Genomic DNA, 25,312 nt, shown 5'->3' with positions numbered 1-25,312 from the left:
ATCTTTGGGGCTGTTAAGGCAACTACTCGCTTATTAGATCCTTATCCATCCTGCTTGGTGAAAACCTCCAGGATGGTTACCTGCAAATGGGTCCAAGCGGGATTAACATATCAGTGCAAGGGAAAGTGCTTCCAGCACCATTAATGGAGGCCTTGGTGTGGCACCTTCTCAAGAAACTATCATTGAAACCAAGTTCTTTGGACAACTTTCATCCAGTTTCCCACCTTCCCTTTCTAGGGAAGGTGAAGGAAAAAGTGGTTGCCTTGCAGCTCTAAAGGGGCCTGGATGAAATGGTTTACCTGGATCCTTTTCAGTCAGATTTCAGGTTGGGTTATGGGATGGAAATGGTATTGGTCACGTGTATGGATGATCTCAGGTGAGAGCAGGATGGGAGTTGGTTGTTCTGTAGATTTCAATAGCATTAACCACATTGTCCTTTTGGCCAGCTCTGGGCTTTGGGGCTGATTGGCCCTGTATTGCACTGGTTCAGCTCCCTCCTCCAAGGCCAGTTCCAAATAGATGTTAATAGGGAGCAAGAAGTACTTGGTACTTTCTTCACTCTTTTTTAACATTTACATGAAACCACTGGGTAAGATCATCCGACCCCATGGGATGAGATTAATCATCAGTATATGCAGCTCCATGATACACAGTTTCACATACTCCATCCACTGGTAGTCCAAATGATGCTATGGCTATCCTTTCTCAGTGCCTGGAGGCTCTAGGGATCTGAATGGGGGACAACAGGCTTCAGCTTAAGCCAGGCAAGATGGAATGGCTGTGGGTGCAAGGGACTTCAGGATCCAATTGTTCATCAGCGTTAACTCTGGATAGGATTGCACTACCCCAGACAGGTCCCGTGGGCAATTTAGAACTCCTCCTGTACTCATGACTCCTGCACAAAGAGCAGGTGATGGTTGAGCTAGTAGAGCCTTGTGCCATGCACCAGTAGCACCCTTACCTGGATTGTGAGGCACTCAGCATGGTTACTCATGCCCTAATCATCTCTCAGATGGATTACTTCAACAGATTCTACATGGTGCTGTTTTTGAAGAATATTTGGAAACTACAGCTGGTACAGAATGGAGTGGTGCATACAGTCCTGGGAATCCCAGGACTGCAGATATAACTCCACTACTGCATGAACTACATCGATTGCCAGTTTGCTTCCGGGTCCAATTCAAGGTGTTGGTTGTTACCTTTAAAGCCCTACATGGCTTGGGTCCAGGGCATCTAAGGAGCCATCTTTCCCTGATGGGACAAGCTTGTGCCAGCAAAAGGAGCCTGCTAAGAATCCTTTCTGCTAAGAAATTCCAGCAAGCAGGTTCAAGGAGAAGAGCCTTTTCCACTGTGGCCCCATGCTTGAGAACTGCTCCCACCCTTTTGGCTTTGCTGATTGGCCTGGGGCTCTCAAGGGGCTGCTCATTGCGGGGGGTGGTTGAGAGGGTAAGAAGACCTCATCCCCCATCCTATCTACCTCTTAGTTCTAGTTTTAATATACCTTCTGTAATTTTAGTCTTTGTAGTTTTAATGTTTTAATTGTTTTTCTATTCTTTTATAACTTGTAAGCTGTCCAGAATCACTTTATAGGGAAATGGGTGGCATAAAAATGTAATAAATAATAATTATACTTAGCTTTGAGGAAATGAACTGGTGATAAGCTTGTGTTAGACTGACAGCCATTGTTGGAGAAGCAGCCACTCATATCACTATGGCTTAAATCTTTTTATGTTATTGAGGAATTACTCCTCAGTAGTATGTGATAGAAAAGGATTTTTTTTTCTACAAAGTATTATGTTTCCTTTAAAATAATTTACAGAGGGCTCATTTTAGTAAGACCAATGCTAGTCTATTAGCAGAATCTCACACTTTCTTTTTCTCATTGGCTTCCTTAATATAAAAAAAATAGCTTTTTCAGAACTGATACCTTTCAGAAGTCTCCTGAAATTAAGTAGAAGTTTGTAAAATCAGGCAAAGAATTACAATTTTGCCACCTCTAGTTTCCTGTACCAGGAAGTAGAAGGGGGGAACTCTTATGGCTCCTATATGACTCATCCATCCTTAACCGGGAGCACAATTTCAGCAAAAAAAGCAAATACTCTTATTAATGTAACTTTATATTTCTCGTGCTGATTCTTTCTTGACACTGTTGGAACTGACTGATATTAACCTACACTGGAAATGTTTTTTCAAATGCTGCTATGCATTTCCCATGTTAAAACTAGAAGAAATCTATGTGATGGGGAATCTTGCTTTCCTGTCTCAAATGTGGTCAACAAGTTTTCAAGCTATTTTGTTTGAGGTTTAATATATATTGCAATTGTTTTGGGTCAACTGATTCGTTGGAAAGTTAATTCCTTAGTTTAGTTTAGGTTTCCTATTTCACAGAGATGAGATAAGAGTTGAATGAATATATAATCTTGGATAAGTTTCACTAGGTAGAATTCCCTTCTAAAAGGATAATCTGATACCCAAATTCATGCATATCTATATACAGACAAAATATAATGTATGTCAAATTCTCAAAAGGTCTTGAAAATTATTTCTATGAGGTCAAGGAGCCTTTAGACTCTTTCCCTACCCTGTTTCCCACAAAATAAGACATCCCATAATAATAAGGCCAATCGGGCTTTTGAGCGCATGGCAATAAGGCCAAGTGCTTATTTCAGGATTCAAAAAAATATAAGACAGGGTCTTATTTTCGGGGAAACACGGTATTAAACAGGATAGTAGGCTTCTCCTGAACATAACCTCAAAATTCCTTTGGTAATGTTTCAAGCCGTTTATAATTAATTAATTTAATTCTCTTTAACCAATATCAAACCTATTTAGAGAGTGACACTACCAAGGTAAAGCATCTACTGGCATCCTTATATCATTGGTTGCCCAGGCTTGAGTTCCCTGCACAATTGGATCAAGCAACTCCCGATTTTAAAGCTATGTTTATGACAGAAGCTTTATCACAATTCTGCTTTGTTCCTTATTATTGCTTTTAGTTAACAAAAGTGAACTTACGTGACAGAGCACTGGGCAAAACCAAGATAATCCACCAACACATCAAGACCTCTATTCTCTTCATTTAGGAACTCCTGGACCCAACTGTGGAGAGAAGAAAACACACATGAATTTACTCTCCCTTGAATGAAAGATGGAGAAAGTAGCACATATGTTTCTCTCTCAGCCTGGAACTTCTTCAGGACACTTGCTTCCAATAGAAGAGAGTATATGAAGCTCAGGGCTGAACTATGGAATCCCTGGTGCTGTTTGAGCTACTTTATTTTCTTGCAAATGTTTTGGCTAGGTAACAACTTCAGTGCAAAGAAGGATTTGTTCTCTGTTTACATACAATAATTTGGCAGAGGCACTGTTTTGTTCTTGATAGTTCCTTGATTAGGCTGTTGCTTACTGTTTGATTGTTTCTCTAAATTGATAATTCCTTGATTAGGATATTTACTACTTGTTTATCTAGTGTAAATCCCTGCTTATCTGGGTATTGACTGGTGAAAGAGGTGTTCTGGTCTTTTAGAAGATGACTCCTTAATTTCCCTATACATGGATAGACTTAATCATAGTTTCAATTGGAAAACTGAGCATAGTAAACCAGGATAAATCCAAAAAATACTAGAGACTTCTTGGAAGGTTGGCACTTAGACAACTCAGACATCAACAGGCACGTGGAAATAAACATTTACATGCCATTCAAAAGAGGCAATTAAAAAAAGCTAAAAAGGAAACAAAAACACCATAAAACCAATCCTCACCAATCAACACCCCAGATAAGCAGAGATTTATACTATATAAAAGATCAAGTCAGAAAGAACACCCTAATCAAGGAACTCCAAGGAGAAAACAATACCCCTACTTGACAAGGCAAATTATGACGTATAAATAGCAAGTAAACACCCCTCTCTTCTAGATGTTACCTAATCAGTAATGAAATGTCTGTAAGAAAACAATCAAGTTCAGAAAGTAGCAAAGATCCTACAATAGAGAATCCTTGCTTGTTTCCACGTAATTATTATTTTTTACTAATCAAGGGTTCTTCAGATGTGTCATATTGTAACTACCATAATTTTTTGCCAACATTTGAAGGACAGAAATTTGAGACAGCCTAGTCCTAGCATTCATCTTTAAGTGTTTTCATTGTTAATTAACATGTTATAGCAATTTTACTGTGTGCATTAGTAACTTCTTTCATTTTTCTTAACAAATGTTCTGCAAATTATATTTGTTGTGCTTTATTCCTATATCCTATCTGCCTAGCATTAAAATCAAACAAACCTTCTGCATTGATATGTACAGGATAGGTCCAAAGGCAGTTATCCTAGATCATCTCACTTTAGGTTAAGCATGGAAGAATTAGATATTCTGTAATCTCCTATGGCTCTACGAGAGATTACACCCATGTCATAGAGAAACTAGAAATCTTTCTTTGATATTCTAGATTTAAAGCTGCATAGAACATCAGATATAGTGGCACATTTTTAGCTTCTAATTAGCTATTTAATCACCTGCCTGAGGAGAACTAAATTGCTTTTAAATTTTGTTTTTAATATATAATTCAGAAGCAAACTTGAAACATTTCACCCTTTTAAACTGGCAATTTTCTACAGGAAAAATTCTTATTTAAGGACATATAAACAAACTACTAAAAACAATGGTAGCTAGAAACTTGTATTGAGTCATTTGCAAGGATTCCTAACTTCTCTTTATAAATATCTGATTCAGCACTAAGATGATCAATGAACTCATAAACTGAGGATAGATTTTGGAATTCAACTTCCAAGTTCACATGTTATCCATTTCACCAACATTTTCAAGGATGATCTGAAATTTACATTTACATAAATTGCTAAATTCTGGAACAATCACTCGAGCAAGCAATGTCCATTCCCAGAAGATCAAGTATTGGGAAGGACACATTCAATGATCCTGGCATGTCTTCTCTCCTGCCTATCCCCATCCTACTCTCAGATCACTCTCATTTTCTGCGATGCTTGGTGTTACTCAAAACACTTTCCTCCATGAAAAGTATTTATTTATACCAATGTTTTCAAATTTGGCAATTTTAAGATGAGTCCTTAGCCAACATGGGGAATTAATGTCCATTCAGTTGCCAAGTTTGAAAAACACTGATTTATACTATGAACATTAAGACTGAAAGGCTGAATTTCTCCTTTCCACACAAAAAAAGAGGTGGGGAACTAAAATATGTTTCAGTGCCTTAAATTTTAAAATGATGGAACTTGAAATTTTGCACCCATGTCCATCTCCATCCAAAAATTCTGACTACTTATCTCTTACAATGTTTTTATGTTTAATGTTTCCAAACTTTTGTATTATGCAGTTTCTTTTTGGGATTTGTTTTTAAATTAGTAGTAACTAACTAATAAAACTAAATATGGCACTATTCATGCAATTAGCTATTGTGTGGATGCTTCTTGAAATGGAAAAGCAGAGTGGTACCCAACTGTGACAGATGGAAGTCATTAATAGCTTGTCTGCCATTAAGATCTTACTTCTCATCCTGGATTTCATCTCCCACCCCAAATGAGCTTTCTACGCAGAAAATGGGAGTTATTTTTCACAATGCAGACATAAGGGGGAATCTAAACTGAGATGGTGCATAGCGAAGTATTAAAGGATAGCTTGCCATTCCAATGAAGTGTGTGCAAATATGTATATGTGCCTACATCCTACTTTTGTACAGATATCTGTGCAATTCTAATTATATAGAGTATTTTCTTTATTAGTCTTTTTTAATCTGGTTCAAGGTAGTACAAATTAGCATTATGCATCACTTTGGAATCAAAGGGGGAAAGGTGCTCAGTGCAGTCATGTAGCACCTGGTTAATGTAGATAATATACAACAAATTATAAATATGATGCAAATGCAGGAGGAGGAGGATTCTTTATTGGCCAAGTGTGAGTGGACACGCAAGTAATTTGTCTCCAGTGCATAAACTCTCAGTGTACATATTGTGAATTCCACTATGTCATGAGAATATTATACGGTACCATTTCTGCTGGGCTGCATTGCCTCTCCTGGTACCCAAGTCCTATATCTCATTCTAATATGTAATTTGTTTTGTCTTTTACACTATCTTGGGCTTCACAGTATCTTTGATCACAAAATGCTGACAAAACTTGGGTTTTTTGGCTTCCCTTTTATCTCTTCACTGCTTGGCAGGCAGTTGGTCCAGAGAGATAAATGCTTTCTCATTCAAGCTGTTAATTAGCCTGCATATATCACTGTCCTTAATGGTGTTGGCTGCTGCCTCCAACATGCTGGGGTCACCTTCTCTACAGAGGGCCAAGGCCTTTGCTGCAAACCTCAAAGGATTCATAGAAACAGAGGAAAGAGTGGGGTGGAGTTCTTAGCTTAGCTCCTGGCAAAAGAAATTAGTCAGTTAACCAGATTAACCTCCACTGAGGCTGATGTTCATTTTAACAATTAAAATGTAACATCACCCAGACAATCCTTAACACATTTTTCATTCCTCTAGTGCTTCAGCAGAAGGCAAACAAATGAGAAATGAATTTATTCTGTCCTCCTTTGTCTTGGTTTCTTCTCTTCACAGTCATTAATTTATTCATTCCAAAAATAAGGCACTAAAGGAGAAATAAGTTGGTATAGAATTACTAGTTGAAGTACTGGAAAAGAAAATGCAAGACTGAACCATAAGACAAAGAACTGCAGTCAATGAATTCAGTTTAGCTTCCCTCTTAAGTTCCCAGCTTGGCTCTGATTCAGAAGATCCTATTGATATTATGTACTGTGTTTACAGTACATTGCCAATCTACCGTACATTAAGCCAGACCAATAGTTTTAGCACACACCTCCCCTAATTATAGCTATTTGTTCATTCCGAACACAGGTAAGAGAATCCCTAGGCATTCTTGTCTACTTCAAGGCTGAGAAAGAGAGGATCAAGCCTGAATTTATCTCCTTTCAAGGGTCACTTCCCCGCTTCACAGGCACTTTCCAGGTCAAATCAGATGGTATGAAATAATTCTTACAAAAGCCAGAGATAAAAATTTAATGAGCTTGAGGTTCAATGCATATGAAGTCATCAGCAGCAATAGCAAGGAGACATTATCTATCAGACATTATTCCAAGCCATAGTTTCTTGATTAAGTCACAAATAACAGTAAACCCCTAGTGTTGGACTCACAAACTGCATTCTAAACTGGAAACAAAAAAAGGCTCATTATATGTAATATGTGCATTCCAGCAGTGTTATAATCAGTTTAGTTTCGTTTAGTTCAGATATACTACAAAGGAAACTTTATTTAATCATTTCTTAGATTGGTATGCTCCTCTGCCCCCAAGAATCTCTCAGTGGCTAACAGCCAGAAACTTTGTTTTAAAAAGTCTTCAATAAAAATGATACCCCCCCTCCTCATTAGAAATCTCAACAGCATCATAAAGGATTAAAAATAAATATGCAAAGTCATGTGTATGCATTCTGATATTCAAAGCATTTCTTCCTTTTGATCTAGATAGAAAGGCCAGCTCTTAACTTCTCAGCTACAATTCAAGAAGGAATCTCCATATGGAGAGAATTCCATAAACTGGAGCAGTGACTGGAACTACTTCTTTCCTACAGCCCATCAGATGATAGAAAGGCTGGATCTGAAGTTGACCCTGTTTGATCTCATTTAACAAACAAATAAATATTGGATATGTATAACCAAGTTATCTAGATATCTAGTTATATGTATAACCAAGTTATCTAGTTATTCTGATAGCTTTATTCAAACTATTCATAATATGAAGATTGGACCATTTACCAGTACTTATTAATAAATATATTACTTGATTACTTATATTGAAGTTTACAAACACAAAAACTATGAATTAAGAGTTTGCCAAAATTTCAGGGCTGGGGGGGAGAACTATAAAAAAATAAGGAGACAGTGATAGCTACAGTAGCTATCAGACTATTGTGAGCAAAAGCATATAAAACTGAGATTAAAACTTAATTAAGATTAAACTTAATCTTAACTCAACAGAAAATAGAAAAATAATTATCTTGTTTTACTGTAAAAAATCATTTGGTGTTGAGAATCACTTGGTGAGAAGGTGGCTATACAAAATGAGCAAATTAAAAAATTACTGGTCTTGTATCATTTAAAGCTTCATTTTATTATTTACTGATTATATTTGTATACTGCCTGACTCTCAACAACTCAGGGAGGTTAACAGGTAAAACATAGGAAGCAAAAAGGAATAGTAGAAAGAGGGAACAAATCAGTACCAAGGCCTTCAAATTGCAAGCAGTGCAATTGACTCAACAAGCAAAGCAATAAGTCTAGAATGGCCAGTATCAACATTAATCACTCAGTCTGGTAGTTGCCAGACATCATTTAAAAAGCAAGTGGTCTCAGAAGATATACTTTATCGATGAGCTATGGGCAGTTTGCAAAAGACATTATTAGAACCCACAATTTTATTTGGACCCTACAACGTCTCAGCTAAGACGCTGAGTTTGTCGATCGAAAGGTCGGCAGTTCAGCAGTTCGAATCCCTAGAGCCATGTAATGGGGTGAGCTCCTGTTACTTGTCCCAGCTTCTGCCAACCTAGCAGTTTGAAAGCACATAAAAAATGCAAGTAGAAAAATAGGGACCACCTTTGGTGGGAAAGTAACAGCGTTCCATGCTCCTTTGGCGTTGAGTCATGACCACGGAGACGTCTTCGGACAGCGCTGGCTTTTTGGCTTTGAAACGGAGATGAACACTGCCCCCTAGAGTTAGGAATGACTAGCACATATGTGCAAGGGGTACCTTTACCTTTACCTTACAATGTCTCTGCTGCATAAGTAAGGTCAGAATACCATTAATGCCATTGTTTACAAAACTAAAAACAGATCTTTTATGTAAGCCCTGGGGATACCCTCTTGATCAATTTGCATGTCAAACCTGGAGAACAAATGACATAAAATGGCATTTTTCTGACCGTTCTACAACTATGGGATTTTCTTCCTATCCAGAAACTCATCAGAAATTTGAGTTTTCAAGAAAAGGTTACAAACAGCTATTTAACAAACCAGGGCCTTGTCTCATGGCTTTGAACTGTTGACATACTGTATATTACAGACTGTAGTTGCAATTCCAATTTCTATTTAAATATGTGCTATACATCAATTCAAGCTGTCATTCTTATTGAGCCCTAAGGAAAGAGTAGGCCAAAAATGGAATGAAGGAAAGAAGTATTAAAAACAATCACACAGATTCGAAATATTCTCCATCCTCCCAGCTGTATCTGCAGTTGATAAATTCTCTGGAAGAATATCCAATCTACTTCAGGCCAAGGGACATTATCTTCTGTCCCACATGTTTGGTTACCTTGGACTGGTCCATCAGGAAGGTGAAATCTGTTGGATCAGTTTGTCCAGGAGCCTAAAGGAGCCCGTTGGGGATCCAAGAGAATGGTTGGGGAGTTTCCTGAGATTGTGGTGAGTTGTTAAACTGAGATTTTAGTCAATACTTGGAATGAATGGAGGATGATAGCCTTCATTGGATTGCTCTTAAGTAGCATCTATTTGTCTATCAATCCTAAATGCCTCTTGGTTTACTGAGAAGCTCTAGGAAATGAAGCAACAGGAGAAACATCTATGACATTGTTGGTGAAAAAATGAGAGCCACTCTTATTAGACATGTACAAGATTTTGGATTAAGGAGTATTTTATGGCAGTAAGAACAATAAAATATTATTTCCCTCCCCCACTCTTAGCATATGTGCCATCCAAATGACCATATTCAGGGTAAGCTGTACTTTTTGTAGAAAGGGAATGTCTTGATGAACATTTTAAAGGAATGCTAAGTTTCTTATAGATACAATCACTCAGATTATTATTTCTGACTAGGTGGATTCTACAAGTGGGTTGAGCTCTATTATCTGCAAGAAATTTGAGACTACTAGTCTTGAGGAATTGCATAGGATTTTCTGAGCTGTGAGTGAAAGTCATTCAAAGTCAGTCATTAAAAGTAGGTAAGATCAAGAAATAGAAACAGCAAAGATTCAAAGAATGCATTTTATTGCTACAGGGTAGAAGAATAGAATCCTGAAGCCAGTCAGAGTTTCTCTCTGCTCTTTCTCTTTCCAAATAAGACCAAGGCAGGAATATTTTGAATTTCTTTTCATTTTTTTAGCACTGAGTTATCTTTTGTTTTTCTGTCAGTTATTTATTGTTCGTTTTCTCTCTTTGAAGGCCAAATCCAGACCCTTTAGATCCACATCCTTTCTGACTAATCAAAGCCACCTGGGAGATTACACATGGTTAGGTCTAGGTGGTAATGAATTCATCGTTGAAAGAGGCAGTGATATGCCCCCTTTCTTTTCACTAGACCCAATTACACTAGATAATTTTTCTCCAAACTTCCTTGTGGGAGGAGATCAAAGAGAATGGGCTGCAGTTCCAGGGAACCTTGGGGTAAGGAGATTGTGCAATACCGGATACTTCTCATAAGAATTCAGACTGGAGTATAGCACTGAAATAACTTGGTAGATGAGCTCTGGTGGGACTGGGGGTGATGTAATTCTCTAGCTCATCCTTGATCTTGATAGCTTAGTGGCTTTTGATACCATTTATCATAGTAACAGATGGACTAACTTTGGGAGTAGGGGGCACTATTTTATAGTAATTCTTGATAATCTAACCAGTTGAAATCTTGATAAATTGATATTTTTATAAGATAGAAAAATGTGGATTAGACAGCATCACCACCAGATGGATTAGTAACTGGCTAATCAATCATACTCAACATTAGTCCTTAACAGAACTGCATCTACATGGAGAAAGTATGCAGTGGCCTATTTCAAGGCTCTGTCTTAGGCCCAGTACTCTTCAATATCTTCATAAATGATTTAGATGAGGGGATAGAAGGGGAGGAACTCATCAAATTTGCAAATAAGCTGGCAGGAATAGCTAATACTCCAGAAAATAGGCTCAAGATACAGATGGATCTTGACAGACTTGAACACTGGGCTGTATCTAACAAAATGAAATTCAATGATGAGAAAAGTAAAGATATACACCTAGGCAAGAAAAACCAAATGCACAGATACAGAATAGGTGGTATGTGGCTCAACAGTAGTAACTGTGAGAGGGATCTTGGGAGTCCTAATGAACAACCACTTAAAGATGAGCCAGCAATGTATGGCAGCCATCAAAAAAGCTAACACAGTCCTAGACTGCATTAACAGAGGAGATAGACTTATGATCACATGAAGTGTCTGTAGTACTTTATACTGCCTTGGTAAGACCATACTTGGAATGTTGCATCCAGTTTTGCTCACCACAATATAAAAAAAGATGTTGAGATTCTAGAAAGAGTGCAGTGAAAAGCAACAGAGATGATTAGGGAACTGGAGGCTAAAACATATGATGAACTGTTCCAGGAATTGGGAATATCTAGTTTAATGAAAAAAAGAACTAAGGTTAACATAACTGTGTTCCAATATTTGAGGGGCTGCCACAAAGAAGAGGGAGGGGGAGTGAACCTATTCTCCAAAGCACCTGTGGGTAGAACAAGAAGCAATGGATGGAAACTAATCAAGGAGAGAACCAAGCTAGAAATAAGGAGAAATTTCCTGACAGAACAATTAATTAGTGTAATTGCTTGCCTTCAGCAGTTGGGTGCTCCATCCCTCTAGGTTTTTAAGAGATTGGACAATCATTTGTCTGAAATGGCATAGGGCAGTGGCCCCCAACCTTTTAGGAACCTGGTACCGGTTTGGTGGAGAGAGGTTTTTTTGCAAACCAGAGGGGTGTGTGTGTGGTTCTGTGTGCTGCCTGCATCCCATAGATGGAGCTTCGCTTGTTTATATGGCCAGGTTTCTTGTATGCCATGGACTGGTGCTGGTTGAGCAGACGGTTGGACTAGAAGATCTCAAAGGTCCTTTCCAACTCTATTATTCTGCTTTCTTTGGGGTAACTCCACTCAGTACTTCCACTATGGGATTAATTCCACCTTTCCTTGTAGAAAGGGAGCGGGAAATTTTAGGTTCATGGTTTGGATCTCTTAATCTATTTAATCTGTTTAACCTATTCTTATTCAACATCTACCAGAGATTATTGGGGGAGGTTATCCAATGGCATGGAGTCACGTATTATCAGTATGCTGATTTGTACATTTGTATATTTTGTACATCTTGATCCCTGGCCATCCAAGCAATGCTATCAATGTTCTATCCCAGGACTTGGAGATGGTTAGGATATATGAGAGGGGTTAACAAATTTAGATTTAACCCTACCCAGTCCACTTTGATTTTCACAGACCCCACTGAGCACAATCAGAAATGTTCTGTATTCTTGCCCAAACATACCTTCTTCTATCTCCAATAGGCACAGAATTCTTTGGGGCATTTATTTTAAAAAGTATTATTTCTAACTTTAGAAAGCAAACAGAGTATAATTTTTGTAATATATAATTTTTTTTATAATTTTTGTAATATATAAACCATTTTGAGAATTCATTCGTTCATTCAATTTCTACAGCTGCTCACCTCAGTCAATGACTCTGAATGCTAAAATATAGTGTCTGAAGTGGTCATGATGTTTCCAGGTTTCTCAAATAATATTGAATATTATTTGAAAAATAATCAAATAATGATGGCTCAACAGACTAAGTGGCTCAACAGACTAAGCAGTCTGTTATTAACACAGCTGCTTACAATTACTGCAAGTTCAAATCCCACCAGGCCCAAGGTTTTTGTTTTTTTGTTTTTTTTGGTTTTTTTTTACATTTATATCCCGCCCTTCTCCGAAGACTCAGGGCGGCTTACAGTGTATAAGGCAATAGTCTCATTCTATTTGTATATTTACAAAGTCAACTTATTGCCCCCCCAACAATCTGGGTCCTCATTTTACCTACCTTATAAAGGATGGAAGGCTGAGTCAACCTTGGGCCGGGCTTGAACCTGCAGTAATTGCAGGCTAGTGTGTTCTAATAACAGGCTCCTTACAGCCTGAGCTATTATGGCCCTCTCAAGGTTGACTCAGCCTTCCATCCTTTATAAGGTAGGTAAAATGAGGACCCAGATTGTTGGGGGCAATAAAAGCTGACTTTGTATATAATATACAAATGGATGAAGACTATTGCTTAACACAATGTAAGCCGCCCTGAGTCTTTGGAGAAGGGCGGGATATAAATTCAAATTTAAAAAATATTATTTCATTATTGAATAAAGAAATATTCAAATAATGAATATATTATAATTACTAATAATGAATAAATAATAATTGATCATGACTAGTGAATAACCAATGAATTTGTTTTCCACTGATACTCACCCAATGTGGTTTGTTCTCAGGGATATCTCTAATTCCCGAAGAATCTGGGTAGATTCTTGAACTCGTCTCTTAAACTGAGTAAAGAAAGGAAAATCAAATTTAAATATCCCATATAAATTACAAACCTGGCATATATTTATCTACCTGTGACTTATGCATTATATAATGATCCTGCATCTGAAAAAGTATCTACACATCAATGGGAAATAATATAGACAGCACTAGGAATTTCAGTCTGTGAGTATGACTTGCAATCAATAGTGAATTGCAAAACAGTTCTTTTGCTGGTTGAATTTTCATATTGATTGCAGGAAGACTATGCTTAAGAGCAAAGAAAAATCATACACCCAGAGAGCAAATGATAAAAGTACCCAATAAAGAGATCTGTTCAAATAAAGTTTATGACTCCAATTTTAAATAACTAAGACTATAGGAACTGTGAGTTTCTGGCAGGTATATCCAAGCATAAAAGTTATTCAAAACTGATAAAAATTTATTACTAAAATGTGGATCTTTAAGAGTCAAGCTTTTTGATAGAAAATGCAGATGTGTGACATCAGTTACGAGAGTGATACCAATCAATCTCCTCAACCTAAGGCTGTCTGGGCATTTCCTATTTTACTCATAGCACAATGATTCCTGCAAATTATACTTCCGTGTTTCTGGCCAGACCCAGAAAGAAATATTGTGCATGCCATTGCCAGCCTAACTTTTGTGTTAGATGCACAGGTGCTGCTACAGAAATTTAGAAAATGTAAATGTGCTCCCTTCCCCCCATCCCACACTTCTATCAGGCCTTTTAGCATCACTTGCTCTGTGTAACGGATCCTGTGACTTCATATCTTTTTCAATAATGCTCATTGTATTTTATCTACAATTGCTTTCATTGTTTGCAAGCTAATGAAGGATTGTTACTCTAAAATACAAATAGCAGCAATAAATAAATAAATAATAAATTTGTAACTGCGTGCAGAATAGCCATTTCTACTCGTTCAGGAAATCAAAAGGCTACTTTAAAAAAAATCAGTGGTATTCGCCTGCTGAAGATTTTTGTTTGGTGGTTTTCTGTTCTGCTTTTCTTAAAAGAAAAATTAGTCCTAGGGAAGAAAACTATGATAACCAGCTGCTAATGGTCTGTCAGCCAAAGGACATCTTTCTTACTTTTATTGTATGTAAAACTAGACAGCCTGTGTCTCATAAGGTCATCTTTTCAGAGATGTTTCCTTTCTAGATTCCTCAACTGTGATTACTGCTTTTACTGGAAAAAGCTGGGATACATTCAGAGATTATCTTCCCAGAAAATAGCCCATGTTGAATTGTATAGCACAGTCAAACATCACCACAGGAAATGTTTTATAATATTTTGTATTATGCCACAAAACGTTTTATGATTATTTTTATGTCATAAAATGTTTTATTCAATTTGCCACATTTGAAATCTACAGGAGTCATCGGTTCAAGATTTTAGTCCACTTGAGGTAATTCTTTAATTTAGTCCACTTGAGGTACATTGGTGCCAAAATTATTCCCCATTTATATGCAGCATTTTGCCTAGTTAAAGGTTATGGGAATGAGTATTTCAGACATATATAGATTTCCAATTGAGAGAGAATAGAAAGAACACAGAAGTAATTATGAGGAGGAGAGAATATGAAATGGCCATATTAGCCACAAGTTACCTTTCCACTGAATCCACCTGTGTCTAGATAACTCTTCAGTTTCTGGATATAGGCAGATGGTGGGTTTTTGACCTGGAATCGTTCCTACAGATAGGCACAGATGGGGTGGAAAAAAGAAACAACACATTTTTTTTCATTAAATCCATGAGGAATAGAGAGGGTTCTGAAACATGTTATGAGACCTGGCAAGTTAGGTATCATTTTTTATCTCTTTTTGTAGAAGATGCTGAAGATATTGTTGTTAAACATAACCAAAATTACAAATATTGCAGGTGCTTCTGAGCCCAAGCACTAGCAGCCTTTAGCTGCCAGATGTATATGTTTATGAATCATGCTAAACTGCAAAAGGATGAACAATAACACAAAGAGAAAAAAGATATATCAATATTCAAGGCCGTTATGATATACTCAGGCCTGTTAAAAAGTTTAGGAAACTCCCAATTTTACAGCCCAGCCATTACAGGAGTCCTCAACTTATGAAAACTGGGCCCAAAATTTCCATTGCTAAGCAACACAGTTATTAAGTGAGTTTTGTCATATTTTACTACCTTTCTTGCCACAATTATTATTATAATTTAATTTCTATACCACCCTTCTCCTGAAGGACTCAGGGCGGTGTACAGCCATATTAAAATACAGAGAATAAATAACAAAATTTAAAAAGAATTTAAAAACAAATATTTAACAGGGCAATCGACTAAAACGGTCTTAGACCGACATAAAACCCATTAAAATTACAATTAAAATACACTTAAAATACACTCAGGCTAGTCCCACCTGATGAAATAATAAAGTCTTCAGTTCCCGCTTGAAGGTCCAGAGGTCGGGAAGTTGGCGTAAACCCGGAGGCAACTCATTCCAAACGGCCGGTGCTGCCACAGAGAAGGCCCTCGCCCTGGGAGCCGCCTACCGACATTGTTTGGTCGACGGCACCCTGAGAAGGCTGACTCTGTGGGAGTGCACAGGTCGTTGGGAGGCTATAGGTGGCAGAAGGCGGTCTCGTAAATATCCCGGTCCTAAGCCATCGAGCACTTTAAAGGTGGTCATTAACACCTTGAAGTGCACCCGGGAGGCTACCGGCAGCCAGTGCAGGCCACACAGGATACGTGTTATATGGGAGTAACGCGGTGCTCCCTCTATCACCCACGCACCCGCATTCTGGACTAGCTGGAGCCTCCTGGTGCTCTTCAAGGGGAGCCCCATGTAGAGAGCATTGCAAAAGTCCAAGCAGGAAGTAACGAGGGCGTGAGTGACCGTGCGTAAGGAGTCCCGGTCAAGGAAAGGGCGCAACTGGCGAATCAGGCGAACCTGATAGAATGCTCCCCTGGCGATGGCCGTCAAATGTTCTTCTAAAGACAGCCAGTCGTCCAGGAGAACACCCAAGTTGCGCACCCTCCCCCTGGGGGCCAATACTTCACCCCCAACAGTCAGCGAAGGCATAAGCTGACTGTACCAGACGCCGGAACCCACAGCTACTCTGTCTTGGAGGGGTTGAGCTGGAGCCTGTTCCTCCCCATCCAGACCCGCACGGCCTCAAGACACCAGACCATCACCTCGACGGCTTCGTTGGGGTGGTTCGGAGTGGAAATGTACAGTTGAGTATCATCAGCATACAGGTGGTATTCCACTCCAAAATCACTGATAATCTCACTCACCGGCTTCATGTAGATGTTGAACAGGAGAGGCAAGAGAACCGACCCCTGAGGCACCCCACAAGTGAGGCACCTTGAGGTCGATCTCTGCCCCCCTGCCAACACCATCTGCGAACGATCAGAGAGATAGGAGGAGAACCACCGATAAACGGTGCCTCCCACCCCCAATCCCTCCAACCGCCGCAGCAGGATACCATGGTCGATGGTATCAAAAGCCGCCGAGAGATCTAAAAGAACCAGGACAGAGGAACATCCCCTGTCCCGAGCCCTCCAGAGGTCATCCACCAACGCGACCAAAGTCATCTCAGTACTGTATCCAGGTCTGAAGCTGGACTGGAACGGATCTAGATAGACAGTTTCATCCAGGTATTGGGGAAGCTGATAAGCCACCACACTCTCATCAACCTTCGCCAAAAAGGGAAGGTTGGAGACTGGGCGATAGTTCGCCAATACAGCTGGGTCCAGGGAAGGCTTCTTGATGAGGGGCCTCACCACCACCTCTTTCAAGGCGGTGGGAAAGGTACCCCCCAACAAGGAAGCATTGGTAACTCCCAGGATCCAGCCTCGTGTAACCTCCCGTGTGGCCAGTACCAACCAGGAGGGACACGGGTCCAATAAACATGTGGTGGGATTCAATCTACCCAACAACCTGTCCATGTCATCGGGAGTCACAGGATCAAACTCAGCCCAGGTAATATCCACAAGATCCGTCCCCGCCATCCCGCCCGAATCTATCCAATCAACGTCCAGTCCATCCCGAATCCGAGCAATTTTATCAGACAGATACTGTACAAAATCCTCAGCAATTGTTAAGTGAATCACTGCAGTTGTTAAGTTAGTAACACAATTGTTTGTAACAAATTCCCATCGAATTTGCTTGTCAGAAGGTCGCAAAAGATGATTACGTGACCCCAGGACACTGCAGTCATCATAAATATGAGTCAGTTGCCAAGTATCTGAATTTTGATTAGGTGACCATGAAGATGCTGCAACGGTCATAAATCTGAAAAAAAGTCACAAGTCGCCTTTTTCAGTGCTGTTGAGACTTTGAACGGTAACTAAACAAACTGTTGTAAGTTAAGGACCATCTGTTCCCCACCAGGGTTTCTATCACAACAATACCCAACTCTTAAAACACTTTAGCCTGCAAAGTGTAGCCTTTTGGAATGTGCTTACAAAATTCTGTGGTTTTCACCCAACTCCGGTCATTGCAAACTGTAAACTTTAAAGAATCAGTGGATCTGTAAAAAGAGGTTGCAGATAATCCTTTCCATACACACTGTTTATATGTAGAACTCAGATCATTTAGTCCCGTGTAAGTCATCCCTGCTTCTTTTTTCCCATAAGAACTGCATTGCATCACCCTGGGCCACAATGTGACACAACGTTTCACAAGAGTGATTGTGTGCTGCCTCCTGTTCTTACTTTCTGAAGCACAAGTTCTGAAACATTTGCTTCAAAAGATTCTGCAATAATTAAAGAATACACTGTTGACATTGTACCAGTTTAAAACTTGGATGTGTGATTGAATGAAAGTGTCTTAAAGGAAGAGAGTAAGGCAGGAATGTCCTCAGACTATGGTAAAAGCGTCTACTTTTCTGTAGCAGTCACTATTTTGGGTTTTTTTGACTACTCCCTGTAGACCTCCCTGGAGCAGTTCACAAAAAAATGAGAGAGTTGACAAGGTGATGTGGATGTGTACATACATGTAAAAAAAAATGCATATGGCTTTGGGCTAATGTTTTCTCGGATGGTGTGCTTGGCAAAGAATTTTTAATGCTACAAATATCTGATAGTTTTGCAGATTCTAAGTCCTAAACATTGGCCCGCAAAAAATCTGAATGATCAAAAACATTCATCTTGTCTTTTGTTGCCTGGGACCTGAGGTCTAAGAGATGTGAAAAATTCAAAAACTCAGCATCTTCCATCTGTAAAAGTATGGGTGCTGCTTTCAGCCTGCCTTTTGGATCCATAAAAGAACCACTTCCCCTTACAAACAGAAGACTCCGAGGTGGAGGTGGCAGGGCAGAAAATAATCTTACGATTGTGGTGGAAACAGGTAGGCTTCAATTTACAATCATTTGTTTAGCGACCGTTCAAAGTTACAGCAGCACTGAAAAAAGTGACTTATGACAGTGGTAAAATCTAAATTTCTTTCCTACTGGTTCTGTGGGCGTGGCTTGATGGGGGAGGTCATGTGACTGGGTGGGCGTGGCTATGTGACTTGGGGATCAAAAGACAGAAACTCATTAACAATGTACTACGGGAGCAGGGTTGGACTAGATGACCTCCAGGTTCCTTCCAGCCCTGGATTATCCTCTGAAGCTGCGTCTAGTGCCAGATTTGTAGTCCTTCCTTCCTCTCCTTTTTTCTCCCTCCCTCCCTCCCTCCCTCTTTCTTTCTTTGTTTCTTTCTCTCTCTCTCAAACAACCTCCGCCCCATTTTTTGCCTAGCAGGCTTCAGCTTTTTTACTTCTTAAAAAATGCTTTTAAAAGTAAAAAAGAAAAAGCTTCTGACGATCAGGCACCTCAGCTGAGATCATCAGAGCCTTGTTTTAACCCTTTAAATGCATTTTTTAATAATCTCTTCGGCCAAAGAGATTGCAAAAAAAAAAAAAGGCTCTTACGATTGCATGGCTCAGCTGGGCATGGGGGGGCCGCAGGGATTTTTTCTACTGGTTCTCTGAACCAGCGGTCACCAACTGGTGGTCTGTGGACCACTGGTGGTCCGCAAGAAAATTTATTTGCATTTTTTATATTGCACTAAATCAGGGGTCCTCAAACTACGGCCGCTGGGACAAATACATGCAATGAACTTTTGTTGCTGCAGAGTCTCCTCCTTCGGGGTCTTTTTGTGTAGATCAGAGGGGGACAGAAATACCGATTTAGGGTCTGCTTCGGCCTCCTGTTGCAGGGTTTTGGGCGAAGGCTGGAGGGAAGTGCCGCTGGTGGCGAAGAGCCGGAGGGCCTCATTCCAGTGGGACTGCATCATGGCCTGGAACTGGCTGATCATCTCAGCCCACTGAGCCTCCAGGTGCCGGTACCTGGCCTTGCACTCCCACAGGTCTTGCCTCTGCTTGGAAAGCCTATGCTCGTAGTCCTCAGTAAGGTGCTTCTGCTGAGCCTCCTTCTCGGTCAGATCCAATTTGAATTGAGCTGTTTTGCCAACTCTTTCTCATGGTGGCTGCTTAGCTCCAACAGCTACTTCCTGTTGGGGCCCTAAGGAGCCCAGGTGGGGAGGCGAGGAGTGGCTGGGAGGGGAGGGGCAAGTAGAGGCTGGTGAGGTGCCCCTTGATGTGAATGACATCGAGTTGGTCACGCCCACCCAGTCACATGACCACCTAGCCACGCCCACCCAGCCAGTCATTAGACAGATCGTATTAGAGGTCCGCGGGATTTAAAATTATGAATTTAGTGGTCCCTGAGGTCCGAAAGGTTGTGGACCCCTGCTCTGAACCACCTGCCGCCATTGCTATCGGATTGGCCAATCCGGTCCGAACCGGGAGCATTTCACCCCTGACTTATGACCATTTTTGACACTTATGACCATTGCTACATCCCCATGTGATCAAAATTCAGAAGCTTGACAATGGCCATGTATTTGTGGTAGTTGCCGTGTCCCATGATCATGTGATCCTTTTGCAACCTTCTGACAAGCAAAGTCAGTGGGGAGTCAGATTCAATTAACAACTGTGTTACTAACTTTACAACTGCAGTGATTCACTGAACAACTGTGGCAAGAAAGTTTGTAAAATTGGGCAAAACATAACAACTGTCTTGCTTAGCAATGGGAATTCTGGGCTCAGTTGTGGTCATAAGTCAAGGATGAACTGTAATTAGAAGCTTTTCATACATCTTCAACATGTTTTATATAACTATTATCTACCCCTTGATGTAAATGCTTTGACTCATGGGAGGGCTGCTATCTCTTTGTATATTTGTTCCATTTTTCTGTGAGCTACACTTTGTATCTATTGTCATTTTTCATTAAGAATTTCATTTACAACACAGGAAAATTAACTAGGTTGCCTGGTGGCGGTATGCATAGCACATTGTTGTTGTTCAGTCACCAAGTTGTGCCCATGGACCATAGGGTGCCAGGCTCCTCTGTCCTCCACTGTCCTCCACTGTTTGCCCCAATTCATGTTCATTGCATCAATGCATACCAGATCCTAAGCTTAATTTGAATCAGAACGCAGGGGTTACTTATTTAATGGTTAAACTGATATGTAAACTCACCCCTCAGTAATCCAATTAGGAGTCAATATGTTTTCACTCAGCAACAAGTGACTGAGTTAAATGTTCTGTGCGAAGACAGTTATACAGGCGCCATTTATGCCTTCCCAATCAAAGATCAACAGGAACATCTATACTACCCACACTGCCACTTCCTATATGATTCATGCTAAATAAAGGCTAAGCTTTTTTTGGTCCATCACTCACTCAGCTGTATTTGTTGTGAGCTAAAGCAGACACGAATAAGTTCCACTTCACAAGGATCCTGTGACCTGATATCATTCAAACACAGAACAGCGAGTGAGATATTTTCTTGGTTCCTAACTGCCCACCCAACGAACACCTTAAGATTACTCTCTGAGATAAAGGACATTAGGAAATCACCCTGTGCCAGAGCTGTTTTAGCAGATCTGTGAAGAGCTGGTTCACAGAGAGACATTCGCATAGCCCAGAATGAGTCATTCTTCTCCTTTTCTATTCAGCATCATTCGCAAGCCTGTGCCTTTATTAAACTGAGGAATATATCGTTTCACAGCACGAACAGGTGCCATTTCCCCCATGAGTCTCTGCCAACAGCTTGTTTTCACAAGGGACCCTTAAGTAACCATCTTCCTTGTTTAACTCAGGATGGAGAAAGATTGTTTCTCCACCACTACTAAGCTCATGAAGGCAACCCAAAAGAAGGAACAGCTGTTTGTTATGACACAGCCCACTTTCATATGTACCCATTTAGCTTTGGCAGGATTTTGAAATGTTTCAGCCAAGGTGATAGTGGATTATTATTATTATTATTATTTTGCTAGGTTCATATCATTTCTTTAGTTTTGGCTTGGCAGAAAGTGTGAACCTCACAAACAATGGTTTAGACAAAAAACCAGTTTAACATTAAATATGAATCCAGTAAAAAATGCTTCTATTGATGCCACTTTTGGTTCATCTGGGTAGGTACAAACAGACCCGAAAGCAAGAATTATTCCTCACACACACACACACACACACACACACACACACACACACACACAGTGGTCCAGTTTTCCTACCATGTAATAAACCTCACAAATTGGTCTTTTGATATACTGTATATTATATTTCTCAAAACCTAAGCTACTTGTATTAGGGCATCAACTCTGAACTTCTGGATGATGTCTGTGACAGACCTACTTAAGGTATTTTCTTTTCCTCTAACAGTTTCCTGTGGGAAAGTAAAGATAGAAATAGCCTTGTTTATCCAGTCTTCTCAAGGACAAACCACACTAGACTTCTAATTATACTGAACTGCCACAGGTGTTCTATCAAGGATCCCTGACATTTATCATGGTAGGTCAGAGCTAAAAGCAGCATAATTATAATACCATCTACAAACACAAAATGCTTGTGGAATATCTTTCAGTGCTTATAAGCTCTCTGCCCAAACCTAATTTTTTAGACTATTTTAAAAAATAAATTAATAGGAAGGTATCAAGTTGCAAACCAAAGCTACAGACTTTCATATTAAGTAAACAGCACTCCACGAAGGTAAATTTAGAGGGCCTAGGCCAGGGGTCAGCAACCTTAAACATTCAAAGAGCCACAAAGGTCCTAACTGAAAGCCTCCCATTCAATTCTAGAGCTGACCGAAGTCCGGTTCCCCCACCATAGAGTCTCCTCTTAGCGTGGTGTCCTTTTTCTTCTACCAGTCCTAACTAAAAACCCTATCAATTGTGGAGCTGACCGAAAAACCTGCCCCTTGCCATAGAATCTCCTCCTGGCACGCCATGCTTCCCCCCCCTCCAACCGGAAGTTCCTCTCAAAATTGTGGTGCCAACTGGCGACAGGGCGCCGCAGCAGAGGGATGAAAGAGCCACATGCAGCTCCAGAGCTGCAGGTTGCTTACCCTTGCTGGGCTAGAGTGCCTAAAGGCTACTGCAAAAAACAAATTCACCACTTTTCTTTACATTTTCCTATTGCTCCTCCCCTTTAAATATAGCCACAGAACACTTTAGAACAGGGGCTCCCAACTTTGGCAACCTTGCTGGCTGGGGAATTCTGGGAGTTGAAGTCCTCCAGGCTTGTCATGGATTGCTTGCTTGTCATGGTTACCAGCCACAGAAACTACAAGTCTCAGAATTCTAAGACATATGAGGAGCTTTGAAGATTAAACCACATTGGAAGCTATTTTAAACTATGATTCATATAGCTACTTTAAATAAAGCAGTCTGGTCTCTTACCTGGTCACATATTAATTCCCATTTCTTTTCATTATCATACTGTCCCAGAAGCTTCATTTTGTCTGGTGGCAGATTCATAGAATTCTAAAAAAAAAAAAAAAAACGAAAAAGGAAGAAAGTATTGTTTATTCAGAATAATTGCGTAACAGGAATTGTGATACGTTCAATCATGTAATGTTTTTCATGCAGGTCATCCTCGACTTACAACACCAACTGAGTCCAAAATTTATGTTTGCTAAGGGAGACATTTGTTAAATGAGTTTTGCTCCATCTTAAAAGCTTTTTTGCCACAGTTATTAAGTGAATCATTACAGATCACTACATCGGGGTTAATCTGGTTTCCCCATTAACTTTGTTTGTTGGAAGGTTGCAAAAGACAGTCACATGATCCTGGGACATTGTTACTATCGTAAATACAAGCCAGGTGCTAAACATCTGGATTTTGATCATATGACCATGGGGATCTTACAATGATCATAAGTGTAAAAAATGGTCATAAGTCACTTTTTTCAGTGCCACTGTAACTTCAAATGGTCACTAAATAAATGGTTGTAAGTTGAGGACTACCTGTAATACCAGAGGAAAAAGGCAAGGCAACAAGAGAACAATATGAGAGTACATAAAGGAGGCTTCAGCTGTGCAATCACAACTTTCATCTTGACTTTTTTTTGTCCCCACCCTCCCAGATGTCTCTGCTTTGAGTTGTATGAGGGACTTATTTGACCCATTTGTAGTGAGCTGCTCCCACAATCACTGTTTTTCTTCAGTGCTCCCACAACTTTTTCATCAAAGTTTTCTATGAAACTATACTTAATTCATTTTCTTTATTTTTACCAGACAATCTTAATGCAGATACAGATATATTCCATGTTAGGAGATCTTCTGCAGAGATTCTTTGTTCTGTGTTAGCAGCATCTGATACTTGGGGGTTGGGGTTGGGGTTGGGGGAATTCCCCTCTTTATAGTTATTTCCTCTAAAGACTTTTTTGTACTTCTGAAAATTTTAGAATTGGTATTTTCCTCTTCTATATGGATGATGCCATTTTGGGCTTATTATAAGAGCCTCATATCTAAACATCAATTATAGGGGGGGGAAATCATTTCTGTATAGACCCAGCAACATATAGCACGGTAGTGGTTGATTGATGGGGAGAAAGGAATAATGTAAATGCAAAGGGTGGGGAATCATTTCCAGAGATCACTTCAAGAGCAATTTTTTAAAAAAACTGGGTCCTCTAAATTGCATGATTTGAGTATATTTTTCCATTTTTATGTGAGCTTCCTAGAGTCTATAATTGGGACAGCAGCTATATGCTGTGAAATAAATACTATTTGACAAAGATTCTAAGTTGTTGCACATTAATTGTGCCTTTGATTTACAACTAATATAAAAAAAGGTTTCCTACATTCAGTTGAAGGTATATTGCAAGATGGCTAGAAACATCTTCAGTATAATTACATCAACTCTCAACAAATAAAGTTCAGGAGCTTTTCCCACTTATTTCTACTTTCAACTTAGGGTAGGAGAATATCTGCACTGCAGTATGGAAATTCCATTAAATGGAAATCAAACTTTCCTTGGGATGACCTGCTAAATCAAGTCTACTAATAGTCACATGCTACTTAAAGGGCCTGGCTCATTGCACAAAAGCCTGGCTACCCAAATAATGCTCATATTCATGGACTGCTGTGTTCCTCTTTTGCTTCAACACAAAGAACAACAACAAAAAAAGAAGTCTTTGGCTCCTTGTGATTATGCTTGAATGAAATCAGCATGTATTTAGAGGAGATTATCTCAGTGGCAGGAAGTTGCTGTGTGTTTGGTTCTTGCAACCATTCTTTCTCAACTCAACCTGTTCTCATTTCCCTTACGACTAGTTGATTGAAACATTCCACATAGGATGGAAAAATAGGACCATTGGTCAAAACTAACTGGTGATGTGCCAGTTTTTTTAACTACAGAAAACACTAATAAAGGCGAATTATTTGTAGCTCAGGGTTGAAATTAGAGGTCCTTGATGCTCTCTGAGCTTGTGCTAGTAACTGATTATGTTACCTAGTTAGGTTAGTGAAACATCTGTAAGAAAGTAATGAGGCTCAGAGAGCACAGAAGATCGCCCCCCCCCTCTGAAACACTAAATTAAAACTTTCCTTGATCAATGAGTGACAACATCCATGTGAATAAGATTTTCTTGGCTTCCAATACAGATTTACCAAATCATCTATTTTGAATTGCAATT

General features: G+C 39.6%; 1 protein-coding gene across 3 annotated transcripts in view; it reads right to left on the bottom strand.

Annotated features, from left to right (window-relative positions):
• Positions 1-25,312, bottom strand: part of FMNL1 (formin like 1) — a 101,941-nt gene that overhangs the window by 40,430 nt on the left and 36,199 nt on the right. For 2 of the 3 annotated variants that reach the window (XM_058183028.1, XM_058183029.1), the window contains exons 2-5: positions 23,073-23,156; positions 14,979-15,062; positions 13,300-13,373; positions 3,016-3,099 (exon numbers count right to left, since the gene is read on the bottom strand). In XM_058183028.1, coding sequence (XP_058039011.1) covers positions 3,016-3,099; positions 13,300-13,373; positions 14,979-15,062; positions 23,073-23,156 — 326 coding nt within the window. Of the gene's footprint in view, positions 1-3,015; positions 3,100-13,299; positions 13,374-14,978; positions 15,063-23,072; positions 23,157-25,312 lie in introns of those variants that run through there. The other variant, XM_058183031.1, reaches the window with a different exon arrangement.

The sequence above is a fragment of the Ahaetulla prasina genome, chromosome 4 (genome assembly GCF_028640845.1).
Source record: "Ahaetulla prasina isolate Xishuangbanna chromosome 4, ASM2864084v1, whole genome shotgun sequence".
NCBI classification, from domain to species: Eukaryota; Metazoa; Chordata; class Lepidosauria; order Squamata; family Colubridae; genus Ahaetulla; species Ahaetulla prasina.
This window is presented reverse-complemented; position numbering and strand designations above follow the sequence as displayed.